Source organism: Pempheris klunzingeri, chromosome 5 (assembly GCF_042242105.1).
Source record: "Pempheris klunzingeri isolate RE-2024b chromosome 5, fPemKlu1.hap1, whole genome shotgun sequence".
Lineage (NCBI taxonomy): Eukaryota > Metazoa > Chordata > Actinopteri > Acropomatiformes > Pempheridae > Pempheris > Pempheris klunzingeri.
In genome coordinates, this window is record NC_092016.1 from 18,374,075 (window position 1) to 18,392,500 (window position 18,426).

The 18,426-nt window shown below is 43.7% G+C and overlaps 1 protein-coding gene across 1 annotated transcript in view; it reads left to right on the forward strand.

Moving 5' to 3' along the window:
• The first annotated feature begins 232 nt into the window (after positions 1–232).
• brsk2a (BR serine/threonine kinase 2a) overlaps positions 233–18,426 on the forward strand; it is a 168,780-nt gene continuing 150,586 nt past the window's right edge. The window contains exon 1 of the mRNA XM_070830140.1: positions 233–326. Within this exon, the coding sequence (XP_070686241.1) occupies positions 233–326 (94 nt within the window). The remainder of the gene's footprint in view (positions 327–18,426) is intronic.

Below are 18,426 nucleotides of genomic sequence, written 5' to 3' on the forward strand. Positions count from 1 at the left end.
CAAGGCACTTGCGGCTCGTCTGCAGCGATAGGAGGAAAAGAGGAGAGAAAGAGCGAAGCTCACCTCCTCAAACAGCGAGTGAGGTAGGGGAAAAGAGACAGAGAGCGCCAGAGAAAGAGCGAGAGGAGGCTGTGGAGTAAAAGCAAAGAAAGCAGCGGCTTGGACCTCCAGCGAGGAGTGTTTAATTGTCTGCGCTTTATTGTAAAGTGTCTAATTTTCACACAGATTCGACATGTCATCGTCCGGTAAAGACAACAGCGGTGCCCAACATGCCAATTACGTGGGACCTTACCGTTTGGAGAAGACGCTCGGGAAAGGACAGACAGGTTAGTTGGGACAGCTTGCTCACCGCATCCTCTGTAATTGCACGATTTATTTTCGGAGCGCTCCGCAGCGAGTTGAAATTTGGCTGGCTGGGTGTCTGCAGGTGATAAATAACTAAGCGGTTAGTTACAAACACCTGCCAAGCCTGGTGGGGAATTTATTTATTTATTTATTTTTTAGGGGGCTTGTTATTTCTCCGGTGAGCTGACATAATCATTGCTCACACAGCGGGAGGAGGATTTAGGTGATGTTGCTTTACATAGGTTTGTTGGTGGTTGTGCGTTGGCGTTCAACTGGGTGTGTGTGTGTGTGTGTGTGTGAGAGAGAGAGAGAGCAGAACAACGTGGAAACCATCCAACGCCAGCAGCGATGACAGGGAGACGGGCTATGAAAATGAACTTTTTGTGTCCTGACTGCCCTGTGTGTGTGTGTGTGTGTGTGTGTGTGTGTGTCCAGTGATTGGATCACAACGCCGTTAATCCCGATTTGCCTGATACATTGATCTATTCTTAGTCTGCAGGCAGGCAGGCAGAAAGGCAGGCGTTTCTCCTATAGGCTGACTGCAATACGTGGGTTTCCTCCGTTATGGAGTGGAGTGGAGGGTCCCACCTTGACAGATTACACCATGAGCTGCTCACAGAGCTTGGAAATAAGAGCGACACTGATCTATATTCATATACTCCAGGGGATGTAACTGGGCTTCCTGAGTAATGAGCACATGCTTTATTTCTGCACAGACAGCAATGACACTGCAGTTTGTTACAGTTGCACGGCACATGTGCTGTTGATGGTAAAAACTGACTAAATTCTCTAATATTTGATGCCATGTAAGGCGATGCTTGGATGTTGGCATGGATTGTTTGTGTATGAGTACTATACAGTAGTTCATCACCACTGGTGGCTGGAGCAGTGAGAGTCAACTCCATCCAGACAGTGTAGCCATGTGAAAGGAGAGGCAGGCACAGCCCAGTGTAGGCAGAGATGGCAGGGGTGATGTAGCATGCTCTGTAAGCTCACCACCCTTAAAGAGCGAGAGGGAGAGAGAGTCACAGAGTTTTTCTCTCCTCTCCTCTCCTCTCCTCTCCTCCGCCGAAAGATTTTCCTCCCATCTGTTGTCTAAAACGGCTACAATAGGCGTTACTTCCCCTACGCGGTCCAGCTGGTCATGCTGAGCAGCCGTGTGTGCGTGTAAATGTTTGTGTGTTCTCTCAGACAGTATGCTTTCTTGAAATATTCTCCAGGTCACTTCAGTCACCTGGCGAGCCCCCAGTGTTCATTAATGGAGTTTGCCTCTTTGCCTTCCCGCGGTGTCGGTGAGATGTGCTCCTTCATACCTGATGCCCCTCTCTGACTGTGGGGCAGCGCAGGACACTTTGAATACATACACAAATCATCCCTCATCAAATCTCCGTTCCAAAACATGTTGCGTCCACAGTTGCTGTAGTTCCACTTGCAATGCAAGATATCCGCCATGTCTGCAGTGTGATGGCTGTAGTATGATCTAACAATGGGGTATTAATCTTGCAGGCTATGTTCCAGTTGGTTCTTTCATAACAGATTAATAACAAATGCAGTATTAAAACACCTTGGCTAGTCTCCCTTTTTCTTGTTACTCATATTTTCTAATTTGTGTTTATAGGGAGGATCTCTCACTCACAGCCAGACACTTTATTTCAAAAAGCGCTCAGGAGAGTCTAATGGCTGTTTATGGCGGTAGAGAGCTGGCACTACGGTCTGCTGGGCACAGACGTTTAATGATATAGTGTATCTGAGATCATCTATGGCTCAGGATGTATTTACGTGAGCGCTGAGGCGGATTTAGAGTGTATTTTTCTTGCGAGCCTCAGATGTCAGACCCATGGAAACGCAGCAAGCGACAGGTCAGCTTGGATCATGACTTGTGTCAAGCAACTTGAGCCTCACGCTTCAAATTGTTTTGACTTTCAATTTGGAGAATTTCAACGATGTTTCACAGAGGAAGAAATGTCTAAATAAATTATATGTATTCCGTTTGAAAGCTTTTGGCCTGGTTTTTCCAATTACATTTCCATGTTTGAAATGTGCAGCAATAACAGGGACCAGCGTTATGTGAGTGTGTGTGTGTGTGTTCTGTGTTCGAAAAATCATTTGGCTACTGGCGTCTGTGTAGCTAGTCCATGCCAAGCCTATTTTAGATTAATGACAGTGCATAATATCCCATTCGCCCATTAACCATTCGTTAATCTGTCAGATCTCTTTCCCAGGCCCCACGGAAAGGGTTGGCCTGGCAAATGTGAGCGCCCAATGGGCCATGCTCGATCATGAGTGGCAGCTGGGACCGTCCAGTGGGCTAAATCCCCTGTGAGCTTTCCCAGGCTACGGTTGGCTGGTATTATTAGAAAGGAGAAAGCGGAAGGCCTCTGGTTGATCTGGCTGTCCTGCTCAGAGGAGCAATGCTGTTCCGTGTTCATTAAGTGATTAGGCCTTGTCCTGACACACACACACATACACACACACACACATGGCCTCCACCGTGGTTCTGGTTTGGCTTCCTGATCTAATCCCCACACAACCAAAGTCTCCTCGGCTCCCACTCACGCACTCACGTGGCCCAAAGGTATCACGGGCTTGCCCACTCTAGCTTAGCAACTTAGCATGTTTCTGTAGAAATTCAAATCCACGTACACGTGCAGTTCTGCCACAATGTCACAAGCACAGTATTAACAGTAGGATGCATCTTTTTATATCTTTTATTCTAGTCGGAGCAGATTGATAAGTGTGTGCTCAGTGTACAACAGACTTTGTCAGACTGTCAGTCTTTGATATGCCTCATATCTCTCTCTGCTTGTTTCCGTTCAGTTTTATTGCTCTCTCTCTGGATTCTGCAGATCTTTGTGTGATTCCTTCTTTGCCAGGTGTGCATCGGAGCTTGATGGGGGTCTGTAGATGTGGAGTGTCTGCATGGCTGGCCACTGATTGGGGCTGAAGCCACAGAAGCATGGAGGCCATTTTCAAGCCAAAGACAGAGTTATAGTGCTTAACTGTTGGAAACTGGCCGGAGCATTGTGTCCGTGAGATGGTTTGCATAGGTCCCGTACTGTCTAAGATTTGTTTGAAAGCGTCTACTGCTGAGTCAAAATAGTCTGCCTACAACATGCAGGTTTTTTTTCTGTCAAACCCTGAATTAACTCCATGTGTCATCTGTTAGGTTGCATAATGTTCTACATAATGTATATTTTGCTACGGCAGCTTGACAACTGAGGCAACATTTATTCAAATTCATAACTCCCCCTGAACGTCTCCATCACAGTAGGGTTTGGAGTAACAGCCTTCTTGTATCCACAATCTTGAAGCTTTGTTTGACAAAGCTGGAGATTGTGGATTTGTGTTTTTGCCAGTGCAGTGACTTAAGATGGGCTGAATCACCGCTCTGTTCCACTAATGCGTCGGAAAACACTGCCTTGCTCTGCCTTGACTTTGTTCCTGAAGGCTGTTGATTAGTGGCATAGAGGCCTATTGTCTGGAAAACACTGCCTGTTAATCCAGAGTAAGTCCCTGTTTTTTTGCGAGACTTGGATATTGAAAGGCTGAGAGTTGGAGGTTGATATGTAGGCTCCTTGATTCTTTGATTGACGTTTAGAGAATGAAATCATCTGTGCTTCAGGGGCTTTCATATTGACTGTTTATCTGACAAAAAGCTGCCTGTGATGCTGTGTCTTCCTCCCTTTCCCTGTTTAGCACTCTCTGTTTCTGTCTATCTGCTGGAGAGTTCTTGTTCTGAGTTCACCGGGTTTACAAGGCATTTAATCCAACATCCAGCTGTTTTTGTTGTCTCCGTGTCAGCGAAGGGTTTGCCGGTTTGAACTCTTACTGTGAGTTTCACTGCCTGTTTGGCCGTGGTTGTGCGTCTGTGTATGAGAGAGTGAAAGAAGAGCTCGCGTTTGTCTTTCTTTTCATTTATTTACTCATGCACACACGTGCACAATTTAACTTGACGTTCTGGGAGTCTGGTACATTGCACGGTAACGTAAAACCGTTAATTCGACGTTGATTGATAGCTGGTGAGCCGGAGTGGTTGATTCAGATCAATGGGCACTCCTAAAGATTTCCTGTCTGGTGGAAGATATCCATACTGTTTCACAGCACATGATATTCCTGATGATGACAAGTGAGGAGGGAATGCTCAGTCGATGCTGTCAATGAAAAGCCACTTGGCGAATCCACAGAAACTAAATGCATCTGTGAGCAAATACGTGTATGTCGCTTGTAAGTGGTGCATGTGCTCAAATTCTCAGCGACCTGTAGCCTCTGTGCCATTAAGATAATCTTGATATCCATGTTGAACTTAAACACAGGTGTCTGTCTCTCCTGCGTTCACAAGATTACCCAGAAAAAGTTGGCAGCTTTGACCTAAAATTGGCTAGTGAGGGAAATAAATAAAAGGCTGCAATGAGAGGTTCATGTTTCAGTGGGCTTTTTTGGAGATTCATGTCAGAGAAGCCTTGACCCAATGGCTGTGCCATATTACTCCCAGCTGGGTTGCACCCTGTGTTAGCAAGCTGGATCAGAGCTGTGGAGCAGGAAGCCAAGCCTGCATAGTCTCAGCTGTTTGACTGTCTGGCTAAAGCCAAAGCCGTGAGCCCTCAGCCCCGAAATGTCGCCTAAATGGTGGGAGTGTATGTGTAAGTGTGTCTGTGCCTCAGCTGAGACATATGCTGTCTATTTGCCAGCTTTCATGGATATACGATTGAAGGAGAGCAATTATATGCACATCTTGTTGGTGCAATGAAAGAAGGGGCAGAAGCTTGCTCCATGCCACAAAAGTTTAATACTAACAACATTTTTGATCCTGCTTGGATCTTCGTCTGGTGAACGTGTTTGAGAAATGAAAACCCACACATATTCACACATCATGGAAAACAATAGCCTGACAAGCTCTATAATGGTAAGTGTAGTTAACCAACCAAAACACCTAGGGTGATGAACAATTAGCAGTTTAATAAAAAGTACAGAACAAAACAGGTACACTGAGGAAAAAAAACATTAATATAAAAAGCCATACTTCAAAATATTAAAAATACTTTAATCCCACATATCAAAAAACGTTCAATAATACTGGTATATACCTTCTGATGTGCATGCATCTGTGTAGGAGCACTGTTGCATCAGTGTGGCAGGACCATTTTTTGGCCAATACATGCACGCACACAAACTATGCCTTAAGTCAATCAAACCAGGACTCACCCTGCTGTCTCTTCACCATCTCTGACTTTGACTGAGGTTATATAATGATGATGGTCTCTGTCATTTAGTGCTCCTCTCATCCACCTCCCTCCCTCTCTCTCCCTCTTCCACTGGCCGGTCAAGATTCATACAGGGATTCAGCCATGTGGTAAATCAGACAAGACCTCGGTGGAATTGCATCGATTGGGAGGAATGTATGTAGCCAACGATTTTCAGAGATTAATGATGAGGAAAGAGGTGGAGAAGTGGGGGCGAGGAGGAGGGCAAGGAGAAAGAGGGGTAGCAGAAGAAGAAAAGAAGAAAAAAAACCTTGAACTGAGAGCATGAAGCGATCTTGAATGTTCTGACTGCACTGGAGGTTATTAATTAAGGCAAAGTATCGATCATCCTCTTCATTATTCTTCCCTCCTCCCTGATTTTCATCTCTCTATTGCTGACCCCCAGAGGAGAAAAGGGCTCGATCTTTAGATGGGAGGTCAGTGAATAAGTGAAGGATTACTGGAGCGGTCTCTGCAGGCGATCGTGAATGAGTGTGTGTATTTATGTGTGTATTTTTTTGGACAGGCCCCATCGCATCCTATTTGGGTTTCATCCAAACTGTACGCATCCACTGTCAGTGTCTCTCTGCCATGTCATATAGCGTGGAGAATCAGGTTAGGACTACATGGTTCCAGGGTTCATTTTCCCTCATTCACACACACACACACACATACACACACACACACACACACACACACACACACACACTTCCATACTCATACAAACACAATCTTTCCCTGCCTGTCTCTGTCTCTCTACCACTGAGGTCCCTGGCCCTGCTCGGCTGCTGTGTTTTGTGTAATGTGTTATCGCCTCATGCTATTTAGAATTTCACTGTATTAGTTTTCCAGCGCAGCACAGAGAACGGAAGCAGGACCACACCATTTCGCTTTTCACCAGCGATCCAAATTGCTACATGTCTATATGACTTCACACTGTTTGCTTCAATAAAATATGAGCGGTGATTTGCTTCCAGACATCCCCTGTACCAGCCCCAGTCAGCTGGTCTCTAAGTCAGTTGTCTTTTTTGTCAATGTGGGCCATTTAAGACAAACGGTATATTAAACGTCTGCGCACACAGCAGTAGGCTTAATCAGCCTGTTTCTCTCTCTCTCTCCCCTCGCTCACCCAGCTCAGATTAACCCTTACTGAGCCGCCTGTCTGGCTCTGACTGTGAGAACGCTGGGTTGGTTGCCAAGGTTGGTTGTCTGGTTGTCATGGTTTCCCTGCTTCTTGCTGGTTCCCAGTCTGCCTTCATGAAGAGAGAAAGGGAATACTCTCTTCTCTTCTCTTCTCTTGTTTACACTGATGATTGTTCTCTCTCTCCCTCTGGTGCTTTAATTTCTCTCCCTCTCGCTCTTTAAGTCGTTGCAATCTGAAGTGAACATCATCCTCTGTCGGTGCGAGTTGGTCTTTATCTGACTTATTTCTGTGTACATGTGACTGTGGTAATGAGTATGTGAATGAATGTATAACTGTGTTTTCACATGTGCTCTGCATGTGTATGTGTGCGCCTGCTGTGTGCGTGTGCGTGTGCTCAGACATACGGTCATGGATCAGACAGGCTTGCCCTGCTCTGTGCTCTGCGCTGTGTGCTATGTTCCCATTTAAATCTGGGAGATTAGCACATGTGGGGAGCCTCGGCTTTAGTTGCTGTCAGCTCAGCTAGCCTTGGCAGGCTGTCCTCAGATCAGGGGGGAAGCTCTGTGCTCATCCCCCCATTGCTGTCTGCCCTGCTGTACCTTATCCATTATCAAATAGATGGGTGGGCCAGTGACCTTGACTTTGGTACAGTTTTCTGACTGCTGCAGCCCACTTATGCTGTTCAGACAGCTGTTTTTGTCACAGGCCTGCGTTACAGGATATAGATTTAAACAATTAAGTTATCTCTATATATAATAGATTTTCTGTCATGTTGGCTAATATTTCCTGTAAAATCTGCCTAATATGGTTTATTTAACACTTTTTCTTGGTAATGGATTGCATTCTAAGATGTTCATGCTTCAACCTTTAATGGATATATTTGTTCATTGTTTACATTTTTTAAAATTGAATATTCATTCACTAATAGAGATTGAACATGTTAAGAAAATGCACACAGAAGCAATTTTCTACTGAAGTACAGAACTTACTTAAATTTACATATTTGGCTAAATTGGCCGTTTCACTTGGGATGCCTTGCTATTAAGGAAATATCAGTTTTACTTACTGAAGTATTGTTGCCTCTCCAGTGTGAATACAGTGAATGAATGACTTTTAAATTACATGAAACGCTGCCTTTGCTTCAGCAGACCTGCTGGCAACTCCCCTTGGACTGTTTTCCAAGGAAAAGTACATGAATGAAAATGTGCGCTCATTTACTGTGTGCAGCGCATCCCAGATGGCAGGGGCAGGGTAACTGTGATGCATTCAGAGTTTTCACTGCCACTCGCTCTGTTGTCAGCACTTTAGGCTATGAAGCAAGCTGTGTCGCCCGTGCCTGAAACACCTGAGATGTGGCTTGGCATGTGAAGTGAAGCAGACAGCCCTCAGTGAGATTAGGTTAGATGAGCATGACTGGTCACAAACCAGTAACCTGCGCTGGCTGCTTGTGTTTGTGGCACCGACTTCTGACACTTGGCCATGCTAAAGAGAATCAGCAATATGATTGCCAGCTCGACTTATTTTATTTCATCTGGGAACATCAAGGAGTCTTTTATTCATGAAGAGAGAAAGGAGGGCAGGTTCAGTTTGCTGTTCTGATGACGGTTGGAAGTGTTGTTGCCAGTTTACAGGAAAACCACCTGGATCACAGGTGTTACTGCATCAGTGGTCCGGCCAAGACAAACTGTTTCTTCTGTTTGCTTTTCCTGCGTTGCCACTTCATCAGAGAATGGGTCAGTGCTTTGAGTCTGCTGCCAGGTCAAATTTTCTATCATGACTATGTATAAGGATGAAATGAGATCACAGGGAGATATCATACTTGTGGTTTTACCCATCTGGCCTGAATTGTTGGTTCAGCCTGTGCTACTTTCCTCCAAATCTCTGGCCTTGTAGTGCTGTACTGGTTTGTGAAAGTATTTCAGCATAAATCTTTTAATACGGCCAGCACGCTCTCCCATTTGGATGTTGCCCTATTTCTATTGGCTGGCAGCTCACCAACAAGCTTTCAGCTCTGTATTGTGATGTAACGTCTTTGAATGGGAGGCTGCAGTGTATGCAGAATCACTCTGTATAGAGATCAGGTGTTGTGTTCATAATCTTTCACGCATCATTGAACTATTCACACTTTGCAAGTTCTATATTACATCTTCATCCATTCCTCTGTCATTGGCAGGTTTATAGAAACAGGCCAGACAATCCAAAACTCATACTTGTTTTGTAATGAATAATGATAAGTGTGCTTTTCCATTCAGTGCGCTAAACACCTGAGTCAGTAAATCCAAATCCACACTCCTGTGAGGTCAGGAGCTGTAATGAAGGCCTTTGCGCAGAAGGATAATCCATCAGTTAAATGACCTTTTGGCCTTTTACAACCCAGTGAGTGCACTCTGCACTTACTGCAAAACAAATGTCTTTTCAGGTGTCAAAAACGTATTTGATCTCTTTTTTTCCTTCTCTTTTTCAGTCTTCATTTTGCTCTTTTTTTTTTTTTAACCTAGTTTTTTTCTGTCTTGGTACCTTTTCTTATGTCCTTCTCCCTTTTTTGCGCTCTTTCCTGACTAATGGAACAGTTGATGGAGTGATTAAGGGAAAGAGCGATGAAGTAGGCGAAGGTTTCATCTCTTTATCCCAGATGGTTGACTTTTTTTTTTTTTTATTCATCGCTAAAAGCTGCTTATTTCTGAGGTGGCTGCTGATGTTGGGTGTGAGTGTGTTTGTGTGTGTGTGCGTGTGTGTGTGTGTGTACTTGACTGAATGCTAGTGTTTTAGTGTGCACAGTGCGCGCCTGTTTTACGGGCTCTCTGCCGATACATAACAGTGTCTGAGAGATGTAACTCATGGGACACGGATGAACATGAGAGAGACAGAGAGAAGGGGGGCGGGGGCAGGCTCGCGAAAGGAGATGGTTTCTGAGTGAGAAAAAGAGTCACAGCGGTAAAGCATCTCTCAGGGTCAGTGCCTCTATTATCATTCAAATCCAGCTCACACAACCACAGTCGCACCCTCACATGATGCAAAAGCACACATACACACATAGACACGGGAATGTGCAGCAGTAGAGTGAATGTTTTTTTTAGTTTCTGCAGGAATCCCAGCTCTCCCTCTGACTGCAGCAGAGCTCTGACGTCATCACTGGAGGAAATGCATCCACAGAAGGAAGAACTGCTCACAGTACTGTGCCTGAGGATGCACACATATACACATCCACATGCCTTTAGGACATTTAGGAAGCTTGTTCCTCTACTCTTCAATCCCGTCCTCTGTTTAACCTCTCAAGAGTTTACTTGTCAGTGCAGGCACTTTGCAAACTATTTCATGCAGTCAGTATCCACACAACCGTATTGATGTAGCTGATGTAGTGACTTGCTCTCTTATACATGTTTTTATAGACTGGCGGTCTCACTGCTTTGATATGAAGAGTCAGTAGCCATAGCAACACTCCAACACATTTTCATGTGCCATTTCACATGCTGAGGGCAGAGTGTGGCTCTGTTAGTGGAAGTTATTTTGGCTGGTCAGCAGCTGTCCTCAGTGCTTTTTTGATGTATTATGCTTTGTATAATGAGAGCATGAATGTGAGCCAACAATGTCCATGTCCATTTGTCTGTGTCAGTGTCTCTGCGACAACAAGCCTATGTGGGTTTTAGAAAAACTGACGACATATGCAGCCCAGCGTGTGGCACCTCATGACTCATGCGAGCGTATTATTGTAATCATTATGACAGTTACTTCTCTCTTCTGTGTAGTGCACTCTCCACCTGTTTGCTTTGTTGGACCTGCAGCAGCAGCTTCCTCTGGGTTTATTTTGTATCTGCTCACTGCATCTTTTTTTTGTTTTTGCTTTGTTTCAGTACATCACAGCAGAGAGTACAGAGAACATCGTCATGGTGCCTCTGGCAGACATTTACATCACAGCATGTAGACCATGTCACTCAAACAAATAGTATTGACATTGTTTTAGGCTTATGAGTTTAGGATAGCACTTTACCTCACTCATTAAATATTTGATGAAACTGACATCCTGCCTTTAAATTTATTTATTTATTTAAATTCAGTACAGAACATGTCAGTAGAAAATGTTGCTGTTTGCCCTGTCAGAATGACTGAAAATAACATATAATATGTTGGCGATTATTCCTCGTGTAAAAAAATATCAGCCAAACTGCTTTCCTTTCTATACATCCAATCTCAGAGGTTGTTTATTGTGGTTACTGTAATAGATGGAGCTCAGCCCACTCCTTCTTTTCTATTTCTGTATCCATTAGCACCCTCTATTCCTACTTGTCTTGCCACCCCCTTCCTTCTTGACCCCTCTTCCTCCTGCTCCCAAGTTTCCTCGTCTCATACCTAATGGAGGTATTCCCCTGCAGCCTCCAGGCCTCGTACTACTATTCTGCTAAGGTAGGGCTCATTTCATGCAGGATGATTATATCTCACAGGCAGCAAATCGGGCTGGGTAAGCCAGTCCGTTGTTGGCCGGCACAACAGCAGAAGGAATTCATTTAAATCTTTATATATATATATATATACACTCCCTTGCATTATATACCTGCCAATCTGTGGACACGCAAGGTCATGACACATACAGTATGCACGTATATTCATTCAGTTTCACACACATACACGAACAAATATCAATGTAAAAAGAAAACACATTCACGAAGCATTACCTTCATACACACATGACATGTCACATATAATGGCTATGGCTTTTTGTTTAAATACAATAGTGATAATGAGCCATAGAAAACATTTTTGTTGCATTAAAAATAGCAAATCACACACACAAACTGTGTGTGTAAATGGGCTAAAGTGTATGTCTAATGGAAGAAGCGTATCATGTGTTTATGGGCTGAAGCTGAAGACTTGACAGTGTTATCATTATACTTCACGTAGCCAAACCACAGGGGATAAGATGGCAATCGTGACTGGGCATTGATACAAGTATGTCATTTTCATGCGCTTTTCACTTTTTTCCATTATACTTTTTTAAGACTTATAACACAAGGCTTGTAGCTTGTTTGTTTGTTTGTTAGCATAATTCAGTACTGAAGAACTCCATCAAATTGTTTTTGTTGTTTTTAAGATTATATAAATGTCTGCAGATCTGGGAGAGAATAACATAATCGATCCCTTGGAAAATGGGATATACAGACGTTGGTACGGAAGGATATGTCAAAAATGAGTAATGAGTTTTATTGTAGAATATGTAAGTGTGTATATATGTGTCAATGTGTCTGTCTCTCTGTCTGTATGTCTACTAGTGCTGCAATTGATGATTATTTAATGTATTAGTTTTTAGATTAACTGCTAAGTAAGAAAATGTGAAAAATGCTAATCATTTTCATAGAGACCAAGGTGTGCTGTCTTTGAATATATTGTTTTGTGTGACTAAGAGCTCAAAACACAAAGATATTCAGGTTACAATGATATGATACAAAGACTAGTACCAAATGTTTTTCCCTCTATATTCCTTGGTCTGAAATAAGGTACACAGAAATAAATTGAATAGATAAGTACAGCCCACTACGCCATTCCTCCTAATGGGCAATGTAGAGACATGCTTGTGTTTTACAAGAGAAAAAACAACACTTTAAAAATTTAGTCAGGCTGAGGAGAAGCCTTGTGTTCGGAGGTGGACGTGGGGAACATTTTATGTTGTTTCTAATGCCCTTAAGCTTGTGATTGTGTCTGTACGACTTGGGCTGATTAGGCTTGCATGGGACCTGAATTTATTACTCTGTCTTTGCCAGTGTCATTATACTTCAACCTCTTATATTCACTCCTTAATGAGACTTTATGAAATATTCAAACCTTTACCTGGAGGAGCTCAGTGTGCGTGTTTGTCTTCCCGTGTGTGTGTGTGTGTGTGTGTTTGTGTGTGTGTGCGCCCAGCTCTATATTCTTGCATATCCTCGATTGTGTATCAGCAGTTTTTGATCTCTCTCTTAGCACTGACAAATACAGCCAGACAAGACACAGACACGCAGAGGAATACATTTACACACACCTGCAGACAGACGTGATTTGAGCCGACATAATGATTTGTTATTTCAGAATTTTCCATCCCAGCTGATGAAGAGTCCAGGCTAGATGAGGCTCATTAAGCCAGAGGGAGATGCACTTGTTGTCTGTGTGTGTGTGTGTGTGTGTGTGTGTAAAAGCCTTGCTCGGGGCCTCCTCTCTTCTTATTTCATCCCTGCTCTCCCTCTTTCTTTCTATGTTCGCCTCTCCCCGAGCGCAACTCTAAATCAAGCAGACCTTTTAATTAAAAGACACATTCTCTCTGCCCTAAACGCACTATAGGCTGAGCGCCAGTGGACACGAACCAAAATGCATACACAGCACCTGTCTTTTTTTCTGAAACATATACTGCAGACCGTATATCAAACTAGCGCAATGAAAGGAGAGCTAAACTTTGAAAAAAAAAAAAAACCCCAGGTGATAGCTTGTGTCCTTAATTCTCCCACTTGTCCAGGAGAGGTAGTTAATATACCGCCCTCATCTTGTTTGACTTTAGGAAGAGACCCTCCCTCCTGCCCCTGTCCCCTTTGAAGAGCTCTTTAATGAAGTGCTCTTGTTCCCTGTGAATTATACTGTAGCTGTTTCTATGTCGCGTATGAGAAGTCCCATGTAGAGATGAGAGATGAGTACTGAAAGCTCACAGAGGCCGTCTCCTGGGGCTGAGGATGTGTGTCCAGACTACGGAGTGATTCATTAAGCGGGTCCCAGGGCTCAGCTCAGGCCCCCTCTGCTTCACACGCAGGCTCTCTGCCTGACGTGGCCCTTGCCTTTAGATGCACCTCACACACCGTGGTCTCTGATTACCTACAGAGGGACAAAGAGAGGTTGGTGGAGAGGGTCGGTCATTGGGTCTTTTTTATCTATTGGCTGTACATAAGTAGTCCTCCGTAAAGTGATTCCGATCTCCCTTCGGGCGCTTTTACAGCTTAATGGCTAAAGCAAGCGAATGGTACTCATTTCAAAAAACAGCTTCTAGGCAGCTCGTGTTTTTAGTGTTATTTGAATTTGTTTTTAAAGTATTTCAACCATTGAAAAGGAGGGCTTTCTACTTGATTGGATGTGAGTGTGTGTGTGCAGTTTCGTGGCCCTCAGTGTGTGTATAGTGGCCGTTCGTTCCAACCTCAAACACAGGGGTTGTTAGTTACTTTAGTTGCTTTGCAGCCCATTGAAAATTCACACTTAACTTACAGCACAAGCATTCATATATCCCCACTTGCGCACATGTGCACATGCATGCAGATGTTCCCAACAAGGGTTAATTAGGGCCAGATTATTCAGTGCTAGGGATCTGATAAACTGGATGAAGCTGCTTTGGCTGTAATGCTGTTTCCTAATCACCATCAGCCAAACATGCAGAACACTCCATAATGACTTGAGTGGAGCAGAGAGAGTATATCCTATGTGAATATAATATAATTAATATATATTTTTTTTACATATTTGCAAGTGCATATATGCACGTGTGTACATATTAGTTTGTGTGTGATTTAATCTCTGAGGGCCAGAGGTGATGGACTCAGAAGTGCCTGTGGAGCTAATGACAGTGATTACGAAAGGGTTTTTTTTTATTGGGCTTAACCTTCATCAGGTTCTCCTCCTCCTCAACATGCTGTCCCACTGAGGACGCCAGAAACTTTGTCAGTGATGAGGAGATGAGCAGAGCACTGCCGAGAAGAACCCAGCAGACATGTTCCATCTGAGATGGATGCCATAATAACTGGAGATAGAGAAGGAACCGCCTTTCTTCCCCTCTTCTCTGTCCGGGAATCTCTTTCTCCAGCTTAATGGCTTCATCGGATCTGAGTATCCTTGATTTCATTGTCTTTCACAGGACCACAGAACCATGCTCTGTCTTAAAATAGAGGTTTTGCAGGTTTTTAGTGAGTCTTGGAGTGTATTCTATAATACAGTAGCGCTCTCCCAAAGGACAGCTCTTACTCATTTTAAACCTGCACAGCTAGTTATTTAAACAGTCAAATATGCGGCTATTAGCAAAAGCATTAGGTGATGGATCGCCTAATTTATCTGCAGTGCGTTGCAGGGCAAATTTAAATGTGCCTTAAAGCCTCTGTTGGCTATTCACCATATCATTTCAAACAGCCATGTTTGCTTTTATATCTTTCTCTTATGATATATAAGCCTTTATCATTTTGCAAGGCTGTTATTAAATTACTAAAATAGTCTCTAGAGACACAGGACAATGGACGACTCATCCGTGATAGGAAAGGAAAGTCATGTGTTAGCATTATTTGACAAAATCAATATTTAACTTCCAAAGCTCCTTAAATGTTAATCATTTGGATGAATGATTAGCCCAATTATAATAATACAAATAATGGTCTGCGTTTATATTAGTTCAGCCAGTTAGTAAAAACAAGTTAATTAAGCCAAGCCACATTAGCCTACGAGATATTATTTTATTTGGATGTGTAATAGCTTTTAAATGCCTGACTGCTTACATATTTCTAATCAAAAATTGCAAATGATCCCCATCATATTAAAAACACTAGTCGCCTTGCTGTAATTGGGGTTCCCCAAATTCCCCAAGCCTGTGGTGGTATGAGTTAAATCCACATCCTCCGTCCAGCGCAGGAACGAGACCGAACTAAGAGCTGAGGTCTTTTTAATGGCTTTTACCAACCTCATTCTTTTTCAAAGGTGCTTTTTTCTGCTCCACTCACTTTCCTTTTTCCATCAGCTTCTTCCTCGCTCTCCTCACCCCTCCCCAATTTTCATTCTCCTTTTTTTTTTTTCTTTCTGCCTGTCCAACTCTTCCCTCCTGTCCTCAACCTCCCTCACCACTCTCTCTGTGCCTTTCAGCGTCACCCTGCTATTTTTCTCCTCCCCCATCTCTCTGTATTACCCTTTCTCTGCCTAATGGGATCCCCGGTGAACATCTCTCCCTTTCTTTGCTCTCCATGATATCCTCACTTATCGCTGTGCAGTTAATGAAATGGAGCACAAGAATGACCCCGTCCTTCCATCTCTTCCTTACCTACAGTATCTTCATCCAAACCCCCTCTCTTTCTAGATATCTTTGTTTTCATGTCCTTGTTGTTCCTCCCAGCTGACATTTTTTTTTGTTCTTCACACCTCAAATGGCTGTTTGCAAGATTATCGTACTCCCCTCTCTCATGTCTTTGATTCTCAATCCTATTCTTTGCATGCAATCAATAAAGCTGTAAATGTAATTCTTCCCTTTCACCGGTATTGTTATCTCTGTGTTCTGCAGCCTTACCTAATACTGAAGTGGAAAGGCCTGGGTGCACATAATGTTGTGTGCTCAGTAAGCACAAACGCCACCTGACTGCCTACTCCCCCGGCCTTCTTTTAATGCTTTCTTTTCTCTCACATGCAATACTAGGCTTTTATCAGTGGCCTAAAGTCTTTTTGTATAGGTTGCAATGTACAGAGTGAGAGGAGGTGTGTGTGTGTGTGTGTGTGTTGGTGTTTGTTGCGTATGCACCAGCACTTATCGTCTCAAACCTCTTTACCTGTCAGAAATGTCACACCTGATGTTGCCCACACAGATGGCTTTGTTGGTGGGCTTTGTATGATGCTGTCATTGTGCGTGTGTGTGTGTGTGTGTGTGTGTGAGTTTGCACTGTCTGGCTGGTCTCTCACTGTAATGCACAAATGCTGCCTGTAGCCTGGCTCATAGGTTAGTCAATAAGGGGGAAATACATCTTTGCTCTGTAGAAATGATCTGTCACAAAGCCACTTTACTGATGCTTAATATAGTCACTTTCACACACACACATGCACACACACCAAGCACATGCAAGCACACCACGTGGTGGCACACCCGGTGAGTTCAGACAGCATGTCAGCATCTCACAGCGAGTGGTTCCAATCTAGACAGTGATGCTGAAGTCAGACCCCCCTCTGCTTGTATTCAGTCACTCCCCCGTAACCCCACCCGTCCATGCAACGCGCCACACTCAAACACACGCATGCACATTATCATAAAGTATATTCGAATCATACTTAAGTACAAGAAGATGCTCTTCTTGATTCGCACATACTGGTAGGAGAGTGGGAGTGTCAGTTATTTATATACCCTGTGTGTGTATTACTGCACCTGCTTGCTTCAGTACCTTGTTGCCCTCATTGGTGGACACCATTATAGCCATGTATGGTCACCATGGTAACTAACATACTGAATATCTGTAAGGGCAGATGACTCCACTGGTAATTGAATAGAAGCTTGCTAACAATCTTTCTACTCAAAAGATTTTCTCTGTCTCTAAATGTTGTTGATATTCCCATCCTGCATTTCTCATTTCATACCAATAATGGCTGCAGGGTTCATCATTTTCCCCAACAGCTGTGATCAGAGAGAGAGAAAGGTAGAAAGACCTTTAGAAGAGAGATAGGTAAGCCTGTTCCTCCTGGCTTTGATGCTCCTCATTGACTCATCCACTGTTCACTGTCTCACAGGGCCTTTGAAACTCCAGGCCACATTACACTGGGGGACTGCCTCTAATTGAAGGGAATATTATGTTATCAAAGGCCCATAAGGGAATGGAGCAGATTTCACAGGGATGCAGAGAAGATCAGAGTTTAGGGCTACAACGAACAGTTATTTTCATTATCAGTTAATAAGTCAATTATTGTTTTGATTAAGTGATTAAGTGATTGTTATAATTTGATAGTTGAAAGAGAAGAAAGATTAGAAGTAGAATAGAAGAAAAGATTTTATCACATTCTTTGAAAACTTAGAGATGGGGATCTGTGCAGTGAGGAAACATAGCTGTGACTTTTTTGGGGGAAAGTAAGTAGGAAGGAAATGTATAGTAAAGATTATTGAATAACTGGATAGATAACCTATGAGGGAAAATAGAGAGGGAGGTTATCAACTAGGATTAAATCTCATTCTGGCCTGGCCCTGCGAGATTACCAACTTGCCCACTCGAGTGCTATGAAAACGCAGGCAGATTACGCACACCCACACACGCACCCACGTGCATGCACATAAACACACAAACAATATAGGGGATTAAGCCTCACTGCTAACCCAAGGGCCAGGGTGAAGCAGATGGCTGCCCTTTGTATTGTTATGTAACCTCGCTGAGAACTGATCCACATGCAAACACAACGCAATTTCGTTGCACACATGCACACAGACTCACACATCTGCAACTTTAATATTTTCTTTAGACTTTCTCCAGTGTTGGATTTTTGAGTTGCCCAAATCAGAGTTTAAAAAAAAAGTGATGAGTAGAGTAACAGAGAAGGAATTGAGAAAGAAGACAGACGGACCGTCAAGTAGTGGGAGGGCAGTGGCACAGTGCCAGGAGGTTTGGAGAAGTGCCAGATAAGCAAGCTCACACACACACACACACACCACTCCCAGTAGGGTGCTGGGGCGAGCCAAGGTGACCTGACTAGGTGATGGACGGGTCACCATGCCAACGGGGCTGACTGATGTCACCATGGCGATCTATGTCAGAGGCCACTGAAAGAGAGGGAAGGGAGTAGGGGGCCAGAGGCTTGTTTGTGTGCGGGTATATGTGTGTGTGTGTCATGAGGTGGCAGGACCTCTGTGTGCTGGGGAGTCGGATGGAGTCAGGCCCTCAGAGTACTCGCTGACAAGCTGACATTGAGAGAGTCTGTATTGTACAATATGGGGCGGTTGTAGGGCAAGAAACCCATTAAGTGTGGTTGGGCTTT